This window comes from Amblyomma maculatum, chromosome 2 (genome assembly GCF_055883805.1).
Source record: "Amblyomma maculatum isolate TAMU_Amacu chromosome 2, ASM5588380v1, whole genome shotgun sequence".
Classification (NCBI taxonomy): Eukaryota; Metazoa; Arthropoda; class Arachnida; order Ixodida; family Ixodidae; genus Amblyomma; species Amblyomma maculatum.
This window is the reverse complement of record NC_139345.1, coordinates 182,871,534-182,884,338: the sequence shown is the minus strand read 5'-3', so window position 1 is coordinate 182,884,338 and position 12,805 is coordinate 182,871,534. Positions and strand designations below refer to the sequence as shown.

At 45.2% G+C, this 12,805-nt stretch overlaps 1 protein-coding gene across 2 annotated transcripts in view; it reads right to left on the bottom strand.

Annotated features, from left to right (window-relative positions):
- Positions 1-12,805, bottom strand: part of Hmt-1 (ABC transporter ATP-binding protein/permease Hmt-1) — a 104,789-nt gene that overhangs the window by 17,282 nt on the left and 74,702 nt on the right. For both annotated transcript variants that reach the window (XM_084595567.1, XM_084595566.1), the window contains 3 exons: positions 11,477-11,550; positions 6,143-6,356; positions 4,532-4,626 (listed from right to left, as the gene is read on the bottom strand). In XM_084595567.1, coding sequence (XP_084451693.1) covers positions 4,532-4,626; positions 6,143-6,356; positions 11,477-11,550 — 383 coding nt within the window. The remainder of the gene's footprint in view (positions 1-4,531; positions 4,627-6,142; positions 6,357-11,476; positions 11,551-12,805) is intronic.

The window sequence follows — 12,805 nt, the reverse complement described above, 5'->3', positions numbered from 1 at the left end:
AAACCTTCGAATTATCCGGGATTTCGAATTAACCGAGTTCGAATTATCGAGGTTGTACTGTATATTGTGCCCCTTTCCAGCAACGGCCTCAAATACGAGGCTAGCAGTATGTTTAAATAAATAAATAAAACAAGGCAAAGAAATAAAAGCGAATGAAGTCTCCTGTTACAATGAAAGGATGAACTTTAAGACCCTGCAATATCACTGTTCAGGCCATTCTATCCCAAACTGCATTCGTTTATTTACTGGTTATTATAACTTACATACGCTCCTTCCAGGACGATGCAGATATGTGGATTAATATGAGAAGCAAGGTGAGAAATGCACTCTTTAAGAACCAATGCTCAAACCAATATACAAAGTTAACAGAAATCTTAGCCAGTGAAAGTTTGGTTGATATGTTTTGGTTTGTGAGGTTTAATGTGCCAAAGTGACTCAGGCTGTCAGAGATGCCGCAGTGGAGGGCTCCAGAAATTTCGACGACATGGGGTTCTTTAATGTGCACTGACACCGCACAGCGCACCGTCGCCTTGCTTTCTGCCTCCCATCAAAAGCAGCCGCCGCGGCTGGGATCAGATCCCAGCCACAGAAAGATATTTACTGGGTGTTTTTTTTTTAGATGGTTCAAAATTTTATATGAAGGAAACTTGCATCCATTTTTGCCCTGGAGGTGTATTGGGGCCCACAGTAGGCATTATGGAAGAGGCAGAATGTTTATAATTAGCTAATTAATGAGAGGCACTGATTAACCTTTCTAATTTTGGGGGGCAGTGTTATATTTGTAAAATTGAAGCTTATTCTCCGAACAGTAAAGAAAAAAAATTCATAAAAATTTGTACCATGCATTACAAGGCACACAAATGTCACCCTGACAGGAGACTTTGCACAGGAATACAGCGGCAGCGAGTGTGTCCGAAATAGATCGCTCTGCCTGGTGTTTTACATCGCGCTGATCATGTCACTTGAGGCCCAGATTAGCACGCTGTGGTATTGTTGTCAGCTTAGCTTTGTCTGCGGCCTCGTTGCTTGTCACCGCATCTGAAGTGCAATAAGCGCCGTCACTTTGTTTGCAATCCGGCTTGAAGGCGACAAAGCTGCGGGCAAAGCATAACAGATATATTACCGTCACATGCAGCCTAGGCTAACAGTGTGACACAAAGCGATGGGCTCAGTGATCATTGTCAGATGCGCTTGCCGCCTCTGCGTTACTGTGCGAAGTTGCCAATCAGGGTGACTTTCGTGTGCCTTGTAATGCATGTTACAAGTTCTTAAACATTTTTTTTTCTCGGCTTTGCTATTTGGAGGATGTGTTCCAATTCTGCAAATATACTATGCCCGGAAGGCAAAATGAGACATGTTAACACATTTAGCTTTTAAACATTTAAAGGGTGTCCATCAAAGTCTATTATACAACCTCTGGGCTAAAATGGACAGGAAGCAAATTTCCTTTTTATAAAGATTCTGAACCCACAGGAAAGAAAACGTCCGGTATATTACGCACCAAATAACAGTGCTGCCACAGTAGAGAGCAGGTCCCGATGTTCACTCATGCACATGTACTGTCCTCAGTTCTATTCTACAGCTCATTTCCAGGTCATTCGATGACCGCAAATCCAACCCCTGGTATGACAGCGCGTGATGTGCACTTCTGCTTCATCTTTTCGCTGTCGCAGCATATGATTCATCCGCCTGCTGTGAATTTCACCCACAAACTACCACACCCATGCCAAGAACGTGAGCAGAAAAATTTTATGAGAATATGTGCTCAGCAAGAAGTTCACCATAACCGTGTCTCAAGGCCAAGCCACCTGGTATTGATGGCAGCAGACAAAGCATGTATGTCCCTCAGTAAGCCTTCCAGGCAATGCGTTTGCATGATGGTGTGAATTTTTTCTTTTCTGTATACAGTTGAATCCGGATGTATTGAACTTGAAGGAGATCGCGAAATAGTTTGATATATCGATAAGTCGATATACAGAAATCGACTTGTGACGAAACTTACGATGCGGAAAAACGATACTGTATTTGTCGCGTAATCAACTCACTCGCATAATGAACCCACCCTCCACTTTTACACCCGAGAATTTGGAAAAAAAAAGCATCAAGGCCAGCTCGCTCACATGAAAGCGATTGAGCGATCTCAGCGACGAGCGGCAGTGACAGAATGAAAAATTTCCAACTAGTTGGAACTGCATCCCTCTCACCTCTCGAGCCACCGCGGCAGCTCAAAACAAGGTTTCTGTGTCGCCGCGGCAGAAATCGCGAGCGTTTTCGCTTGCATGTCGATGGCGCAGGCCACTTTGTTTCGGTCGTTTCATCCACAGCTCATTACTTGGGAGCGTGCCAAGGTGCTGCGCAACGATAACGTCATGGTGTGTTTATCTTTTCATAGTTCCTGCGGTGGTGGGGAGCGAACTTGGCAGAGTGATGATGCAGGAATAGTGATGGCTTGATTGCACAAGCCTGGTTTGATTTATCACGCCGCGCTTGGGGCGGGCGTAGTCCACTGCCACAAAATCATTGGAAAGCGTGACAGCTGCAAATGCTGTTTGAAGCGAAAAATGCGAAAAGCCGGTGTCCTGATCGCAGCTGACCACGTGCTTTCGTCGATTCATACGTGCAAGAATAAACGACTCCCGCAAAAAAAAAAATAATAAAAAAATAAAAAAAAGAAAAGAAGAAACTGCCGCTTCTTAATGTCCGCAGCCGCCATATCTTACGTTACGCCGCGCGTACAGCACAACAATAAAAATGAATGACTCTCGCAAAAAACAAATAGAGAGAGAGATCTGCCGCTTCTTACGCAGGCGCCATAGCCGTGCCAGCCACCACGCGCAGAGGGTTTGCAACACACGCTGGAGAAAGCGTCCGACCTTCTGTCTGAAAACGGGCCAAGCTGGCTTGGCGCATATGTAGCGCGTGCTACTGCGAACGAAGGCTGGACCTTTTCGTTCCCACCGATTCTCTCTGGTTCATTCATGCACATGGCTTGCAAATGTCACTTGCTAGCGCGCGGGAAATGATAACCGCAGATGCACGCACCTTTGGGGAATGGGCACGGCGCTGCCCTAGACCGGCCGTTTCTGAACTGTCCCCTCTCATTCCCTTCGTGCGTGGCTTAAAAACGTCACACGGCAAACGGCTGAGGGTGATGCGATTGTCTTTGGGGAAGGCACACTTTCCTGGGCGTGATGCGGCGGTGAAATTGAGTTCGATATATGACGCGGCTTTCCTATACTTTTACATGGGATTTTCAAGGGGATATTCCATGAGTTTGATATAACCAAAATTCGATATATCCGGGTTCGACTGTACTGGAGCATCCCACGAGCTTTTGCTGTTGACTGCAGATGCACATATATGCCTTCTAGAAGCAGCAAACTTGTTCACCTTGTCAAAGAATTGAGGGACCTGTTACGATGCCCACTGTTAAGCATAGTGCAAGAAGACAATTGGTGCCTGTACAGAATATAGCTCAATCGAAGTAAGTGCCTCGAGGCTCAAGTCCTTGAATCCAATCTGCAGCAAGAGCAACATACTCAGCAGCATGCGTTTCTGGGAAACAGCGCTAGAGCTGTGCATGGGCCGAAATTTTTGGGCCCGAGCCTGGCCCGGCCCTGAGCTCTGACTCAAGGCCTGGGCCTGGCCCAACCTGCCACACTTGGAGCTGAAGTGACGATACAGAAAGAAATAATTTGAGAATGATGAGTTTATTTAGGATTGACTTCTCACATTTAAGATAACAAATTTGTAGAACATATAAAGGCACAGCACATGCATAAAATTATCACTCCAAGTATGCATGAAAATAAACAACAACAAAAAACAAACAAACAAGCCACGCACTGATGAAGGCTTGAGGCCTTTTTGGCATGACTCCTGAATTATGAATTCAGCAATGCTGAAGCTTCTTTCAATGCTCCAACCTGTGGCTAATAACCAACACATTCTCAGAAAAAGACCAAGTTTTATGTACATGGCTTCCTTGCTTCTCCAAAAGCACACTGGCTCAAACTCTGAGCAAGGGGTTGATCTCATGGCCAAGTACTGGGTGAGCTTGTCTCTCTCACCGTGTGCCTTTAACGGTGCTGGCCGAGGCGTGCCGCCACTGCATTATATAGGCTGAGCAAAGACGAGGCAACTCTAGCACTGCGGATGCTTCGACTATAGGTGTTATGCCCCATTTCCACCAAAGCTATGTCGAGGCCAGTAGCAAGCCACAACAGAGGCCACAGCATGGCGTGAACCTTGAAATAGATAACTAAATGTTTCTGTTCACAACGAGGGAACATGATTCACAGGCGGATCAATGCAGGGAAAGGGCTCTCGACACTCTCACGTTATGAGGATGCAAAAAAACACATAATGTTATGTATTCGAGGTGTACAGCCAATCATGGCTACATTTGAGTGTCCGCAAAAGCTGCGTGCACTCAGATTGGTGTGTCTCGCTTGGCCCGGCCCAAGCCCGAGGTAGAGGGCTTTTGAGCAGCCCGTGCCCACGCACCATCTCTAAACAGCACTGCACTCACCTGTGGGCCACAATCAGCGTTGTCCTATTCTTGCACACCAGGTCAAGGGATGCCTGAATGTTGCGCTCGGTCCGCGTATCCAGCGCTGACGTGGCCTGCATTGTGGGCGAGGCATCAACTCGCATCACTTGGCAAAAATGAACGGCATTATACGAAACCGATCCAATAACCGGTAAACGATTCATTCTGAGGGATTCTGGCATCGCAACTGGGCCCAGGGCTCATATTTTCAGCAGATGGGTTTCAGCAGTTATCACTGCAGTAAAAGTGACTGCAGTTTGTGTGTGCAGGATCTGCACTGGTGCCAAGCACGACAATTGCCACAGGTAAAAATTGACTTCTTGAGGACTGTCCCATCATTCATATATGAATCATGGTCATATATGAAGCTCAAATTTTCATCCGCTGGTACATGTCTCACTATGAAGAAGCTAGTTTAAAGTGTAAACTTTCAGTTTTAGCATAGTTGGTGTTTTTCACAGCAGGTGGCCATGCTTAAGGAATTTTTATGTGAAGCGTGGCAACGGCTGACAGAAAGAAAAATGCTGTAAAAGTTCATCAGTTGTACACCTCTAACATGGTTCTCAGAAGATTTTATCCATATTTTAATTTGCCAATCGTTTAAATAATGTAGCTGAAAATTAACTGATCCCATTTGCACTCAGTTTTTAATATTCAAACTCACTTTGTGGCCTCAATTTTGCCGCTCACGCATGAATTCATTTCTAGCTAATGATGGAAGGGCTCGGGCCAAACTGCCACAGAGATGCAATACTGCAGCTAAAGCATTCTGAGTGAACACAGTGCCAATAAAGTAGATGGGAAAAGAACAGGCAAACACAAGCCACCAACTTTATCAACAGCATGCATTATTGCAATAACACTGAAACACTGTGTGGGACGTGTGGCCGCAGTAGCATCTGTCATAGAGTTAGCATTAAATATTTTGCCACTGCCAATGAGATGGCTTGGCGCACTCTCAAGTACTATGCATGTGATGCCCCTCAGAGTCGAATGACCTCTTCAATGAGTGCGCAGTGAAATACATGGAAGTCAATGCTGCAAAGTGTCATGCAAATGTTTCAAGGATACAGTGGTGCATGGCAACAACAATCTGCAAACACCAATGAAAGGTGACGCAGAGAAAAACAGCTTTTCGTCCAAGTAAAGGATCTCGGAGATGAGAGTGAAAGGTGCACCAGTGTTGGCTGCTCACCAAGATCTGATTCATGATTCACAGCAATTGACCATGACATCTCCTTCTCTAGTATGCTTGTTGTATTCTATTCGGTACAGCAATTAATCTAATTCTGATCGTATTCACAGATTTCGGCATTCTATAACATTAAACGCTAAGAGGCAGCTTACAGGGGTGGGCTTCAGATTCACCTCAAATGACTGACATTGTACACTTCAAGCCAGAACCTCATTACGAAGAAGCTTTTTGTATTTTACCTCTATACTGCTGCTTATGGGCATGACAAAACTGGTGAACTGAATCTCATCAGCACTATGCTGTGGTGTAATGCAGGTACAAAATGTGGCCTCAAGTGGAGGAAACGAATGTGCATGCGTCGATAAAGACTGATTAAAAGCCCCTTGACACCCCACCTCGTCGAGTAGCATGATGGCAGGTCCCTTGAGGATGGAGCGGGCGATGGCGACGCGCTGCTTCTCTCCACCCGATAGCTTGAGTCCACGCTCGCCCACCACCGTGTCGTAGCCGTTGGGGAAGCCCAGGATCTGTTCGTGCAACTCGGCGGCCCGGGCAGCGTCCTCCACCTCCGCATCAGTTGCATCCGCCCTCCCGTACCGAATGTTGTACCTGAGTGCCATGGAAAGAAGACACGGCACTGTCTGCTGCTGCTGCTGCCCCTCCACTGCGTGCTTTGCAGTGACAGGTGCGAAGTGGTTTTTGGCAGTCCTGAGGTTGCATAGAGAATAACCTCCTTCTTGTGCCCCCAGTTCATACAAATGAAATCATGAGCAATAAAAACGTCCCATAGAGACGGCATACTTTCCAATGCATAAGTCGCACCTGTGTATAAGCTGCGCCCTCCTGAAAACAGCAGCTTTTTGGGCAAAAAAAGATGGCTCATGAGCTGCAATGGTGTGTAAGACAGACCTGTTCATTTGTAAGTGCATTAAAAACACACCCAGAATCCCTTTTTCAGTGCATGGGCCAAGTGCATGCTTGAGGCAGTTTGCATGTTACGTGCGTGCATGCACAGACAAGTTCTCAGCTGCAGGGAAGCAACCGGCATTTTAAAGAAGTTAGCTATAGCTCCACTGTCAGTGCTGTTCGAAGCACACACTTTGGCAGTGTGCCAAGATGCTGTGGCGCAATTTGTGCCTCTTTGCATTCGCTACCGAGAAAGCTGAATGCACTGGCTCGCTCTGCAGATCCAACAATTCACCAAGACACAGAAGTCCAGTGGTTCCATGTGTTTCTGAAGAGTCATTCCTTTTGGTGCCACACATATATACAGTGAAAGCTCGTTAATTCGAACCTCAATAATTCGAATTTTCGGATAATTCGAACTGCACTGCTTGGTCCGGCCAAGCTCCATAGAGATCTGTGTATAAAAAAGCCCGTTAATTCGAACGCGAGTCGGTTCCGCTACGGATAATTCGTACTACGCGCCGCCACGTCTGGGCGGCTTGGCGCACATCACGCGGGAAAAAAAAAGAAAAACGAAAGGTAAAGAAAAACCTCCGCGATCGGTAGGCGTAATTAGAGGCTGCGTACGTCCAAAACGGGAACAGAAGATGGAACCAGGTAAAACCATGGAAGAGAGGGTAAAACTTAAACGGCGCCATGACCGGCGTGGCGGCCGGCGGCGTTGAAGGGAGGGGACGTGGCTGCGGCAAGGTCAGTGCATGGCCGCGCGGTGGCGGTTGCCTGCTCTCTCCTGTGCAACCTCCGTAGCTCGCAACTAAATACTCGTTAATTCCAACCCTGTTAATTTGGAAATAGGGATAAGTACTGTCGGCGGTCCCAGCCAACGCCCATAAAAGGCTATGATCTCGGACGGGCACTATGGGTTAAACCTTTTTTTTTTTTTTTCTTTTGCGATAGCCATCCATCCTTCCACTTATCAGTTGTCAACGGAAGCACGCGAGTCAGCCGCGACCATGACGCCGGCTTTTAGCACCGTTTGTTTTGACCATTGGAGTGGCGGTAGACACCGCCGCCCGCCCCAGTCGCTCATAGCATGATAAAGCGAACGAACCAGACAAGCGCTGGTACTTTGCCAAGTTCGCTTCCCTCCCCCCTGCCGGAGCTAAAGTCAAAAGATACGCCGTTATCCCTGCCCAGCATCTTGGCGCACAGCCAAGAAATGTGTTGTGGACCGTGAAGGCGCTGGCGCGAAATGGAGGGACGCCTTTATATATATATTTTTTTTCGGATTGGTAGGCACAAATCGGAGCTGGGTGGGTTCATTATGCGAGCGAGTTCGTTACGCGATTAAATACGGTACATTTACCGTAATAAAATGATTCTGGTCAGTTTTTTTGGAGGCCATTCGATAATTCGAACATCGGATAATTCGAACTTTTTTCCCGGTCCCGTGAAGTTCGAATTAACGAGCTTTTACTGTATATATATATATATATATGTATATATATATATTAGACACTATTAACCCCTCCTGCAAGCTTTTTTTTTTTGGATTATATCGACCGAGTGCTGTGGTGGGACTGCACCTATTACTGATTATTTTAATGCATAAGCTATGAAATTTGGTGTGGCCCTGCATGTAGAAGGCTGGTCACGGAAAATCAGGAACAGGCCAAAGACAGGCCAAAAAATTCGGATAGATGCCAATTTTCTGAAGCAGCTCTCCGTAAGCAAAGTACAGTGAATGAGCTGAAAGTAGAATTCTGGTTATTCTAATTATAGTAGTAGTTATTGACTGGCAGCAATATCAGGTGGTTGTGGCATTGTCACCATGATGTCACTACCACGTGACAATATGATTTTGCGCTAATGATATGCAAACACTCACTTATTTTGATCGTAAGGTACATTTAGTGACCATCTGAAGGTGAGCAAAACTAATAGTGGGCCAATGGTGGGTGCATAGAAATCAGCATAAGTAAGTGGCAGTTTTCCACAATGCATTAAGTAGTACCGATGCAATGGTGTGAAGCTGGTCATCTGTTGCTGTTCATCTGCATTGCAGGACACAGCAAACAGCGCAGGAGTTAATTTCCATTTAGCCAAGAGCATCCACGAAGTGCAGTGCACTTTTCACCATTCTCTTAACTTAAACTCTCCGCTACTATGCAAAGATAAGTGAGAGAGATTTTCACACCATATTTTCCGGTGTATCAGAAGCGGTTTTCTTTACAAAATTTTGATTGTGTGTCCTATACAACGGTGTGTCTTATGTACGTTTATTTTTTTGTTTTGTACAATGCTCATGAGTGAACTTTATCATTAAACGACTGTGGTTGTGGTTTCTGCTATTACAATACCTCTGGTCACCTCACAAGCAGCTGGAGCATTGGCAATACAGAATGCCAAAAGATGGTTATTTCCCTGCTTCTCACTCTTTACACACTGCCAAGACAAGCCAGGGTAAGCCGACTCGTTTTTTTTTTTTTTTTTTTCGGACATAGGAATTTTTGTAGCCGAAGAAAGGTCATTTAGGTAGCATTGTTTTGGTTTACGAAGCATTTTCAAAAATTTGCTTCTAGATATTTATTTGCAATTCACAACAATTGTTGGTGGCTAATGCATATATTTTTCCCACCTCCTGCGTGTGCTTTGCCACGTGCATCTGATTGCCCAAATGCAGCAACGATCAGCGCAGTGATTACGAGTGTGACAAGGGTGCCTCAGCGCTGCCATGAGAAACTGGCACACTTTTTTTTTGACAGTGCGTCCGAAGATGAAGCCTTTCAAGAATTTGAGCAATAATAGCTGCTCTCACTATGCAAGAGTACTTTCAGGCATGAGTGTTTTATTTGTTTTCCTGTCATTAGCACGTAACTGGTTTTCTTTCTGGTGCAGAGCATTTCGCGGTGGTCGCGCAAGAATGCATAGTGAAGTCACCTGGGTAAATTGAGGTGCATCTTATATACAAGCGTCATGTTCATAAACAAATGTGGCGCTGTAATCAACAGGGACGTGAGTTGTAGGCAAAAACATAGCGTGCCTACATTATGTCAAGCGATGCTGCCTTTGAACCCAACTCTGGTGTGCGAATATTTTGAATCATGCACGTCTCTTGTGTTAAAAAATGTTTCTGCTTGTGTCCGGAGAGTGATTTCATAATTTTTCATTCAGTCTAATCCCGTGATGCAATTGTTGGACAGAGCGCTGTATTAGCTTCCTTCCCCGTAGGAGCAACACCACGGCTACGGTGGCCGAATACAATGACAGATTAAATTAAATGTAAATGAGAAAGAGCAAGGTATGAGAAATACCAGTTGTCTACCCTCTTCAACTTCCGGGCATACTAGTATAGCGTATTCAAGAAGGAGGGCGACACCATGAACGAGTGGAAATATCTTTTTTGTATGACGAACGTTTTGATGGGTTTACTGCTTTTCCAAGCACCTTGCCTCTAGATAACGTAGAATACTGCCGGCAACTTAAGTCATACAGTGTCTTTGAATACCAAGAACTGAATCGTTTAGTTCTTTGTAACTATGCCCACTGGCGGCTTATTTTATCCTGCTCAACGAAACAGACGTTTGAGGCACTAGTCAAGGTCATTCACTGGTTAATGCGTACATGGAGGCCAATATGAATGCTCTCATTTTGCTTCCTAGGTTTTACAGAAGAGGTGCACGAGTGCAAATGAAAATGTTTTCCACAAGCTTGCAGCAAAAACTACGCTCGCTCTGCTGGACTGTCTTAATATACTTAGAAAGTTTTTATTCAAATGCGTGCATCTTATTCAGTTTTTTTTGCACTCCTCATAGCCTATTTCACTTTGTTACTTTAAACTGAACATACCCTATATAGTACATACTTGATCAGTGTGTGGTAAGTGGATATTTATAGGTGTTCATCTTATTCTGAATGACCTTCATTAAGAAAATTCGGATAATATGGGAAATAACACTGTGTGACTTCGTCAAGATCCTAGCAGTGCTTACTCGCTTTCCAGGACAAATGATGAAAGACTAACTTCTTGAAACTCGCGAAAGTGAAAACTGAGGAAAGTGCGCTACTTCACAAGTCCGGTGCTGTTTTGGCAACATCACATTTAGCAAGTCGGTGTGATCGCTCGGGGTAACTGCAGCAGCTTTTGTGCTCTTTCCTGTACGAACAGATGCTCTGGCAGAAGTGCACGTGAATTGCACCTGAGAGCACGGCCTCCCTGCAATCGACTTAAGATCTCATACACACAAAACATTGTGTCTAAACTTAGCACAACGAAACGCACACGAGCTGCAGTTCTCGTGCTATTCGTTGAGCTACCGAATAGCAACCACGATGATTGAGCTGCAAATGAACTGATCAAGTTTCAATGCAGAAGCACAATGCACGTTAGCCACAAAGGTGATTATAATCATCGAAGGGTCTATACTTGCTACACTCCATGTTGAAGCCCTCCACCTTCATGTCAGTTCGACTGCAAAAAACTTGTGAAAACAGGTGCCGTATTTTTCTTCTTGTACCTCATGGCGCAACAAACCACACCACAGCTTGCCAGAATAACGGGAAATATACTCGAAAACACAGCAAGCACTGCACATCCAATGCAGATGGCCTGGGCTTTTGCCTACACTACGAAAATCATTGCTGTCACCAGTGCTGCTGCATCTCTACAGACAACATGGAGTGATGCTTGTCTACTGAAGGGTGCGTTTGTAAGCCAAATTTTTTGTTGAAAACCTCTAAACATGAGAGATGAGTTTTATACAAAAAAAAAAAAACCCGGTATCTGATCAGGCCACAATTGCAACGTGTGGATGTGGGCTCACCTAATGGTGTTGTTGAATAGCACCGTGTCCTGGGGCACCACACCGATCACCTGGCGCAGGGACTTCTGCTTCACCTGCATGCACAGTGAGCACGTGAAGACACTCATCACAAGGCTGGAGCGTTGGGGAACCGCACGAAGATGTAAGGAACCACTGAGACAAACTAAGCCAAGCAGTTACATGAAAGTGATGCAGAATGGTTCTCTAGAAGGCATTTCTACAAACTGCTCAAGCAATGAAGCTTTGAAGGGTGTTGAGTCTGAGGCGCACAAGGACAATAATGATTAAGTTGGAGCCAAGAACAGACCCAGCATGTGAGCTATGCATCAAGCAAGTATACAGTTATGCAACAGTAAATGCCAGGCCCATTCCCATTAATTTAACAACTAGTCTCTCTGAGTTAACGTTTAGGCAACAAGGATGGTTCAACTCTGCGGATATGCTACTCAGTACTAATGATAACCCGAAAGACTGACTTGTCAGGGCGAATGAAGTTAAGCAGTTCGTCTGGAGCATCTCGGATGATGAGGTGTGGCAATCTCAAGCTTTTTTTTTCCCCCCCCGAAGTGAGCGGCGGGATCAACCCTGTCAAGCAACGTCTGCACCTAGTTATGTTAAGTGGGGGCTTCCCATTTGATTTGTGCACTTCAACAACTAAAAAACAGCAGATAAAGTTGATTAGGCCAACATCCGACAGGAACTTCAGGCAGACACAGGCATGCATGGGCAACGGGGTTTGCGGATAGCTACAATCTACCATACGTATGCTCATAACCTTTTGAGGCTGTCAGGCTTCACATATAGGCTTATTTTAGTCAAAACGTGGAGTTCAAACAAGGGCTTTCAACATTAGATTACATTAGGGTTTGACCCTCGCTAATCCGAGGTTAACAGTTAAACTGTGCTTCAACATTGTGATCAGTAGTCTGGTGAATATGTTAGTATGTGACTACGCTATGCAAGTTGGCTTCAAGCAGCAACTTTGGGCCTTTGCAAATGGCAACTGCAGAAACAGCCGAGGTTATGTTGACAAATGAGGTCGTTACACATTCTGTGGTGGAGCCTACATTGTTAACTAAAGCTTTTGCATCAGGCGCATTGGGTGCCGCAGAGTGCAGTTGCAGCAAAACCACGAAATGAATCTGTTTGGAGCTTAGCTTAGGGCAGTCATTCAATTGTGATTAATGCAGAAAAACAACACCAAAGACAGGATCAAACCTAGAAAATACAGAACAGTGCCCTGCGTCACATGTTCCTCAGACTCTTTCTAGTTTTTCAAATTGCTTTACTTCAATGAACAAAAATTACATTTTAGACTGCACATTGGCA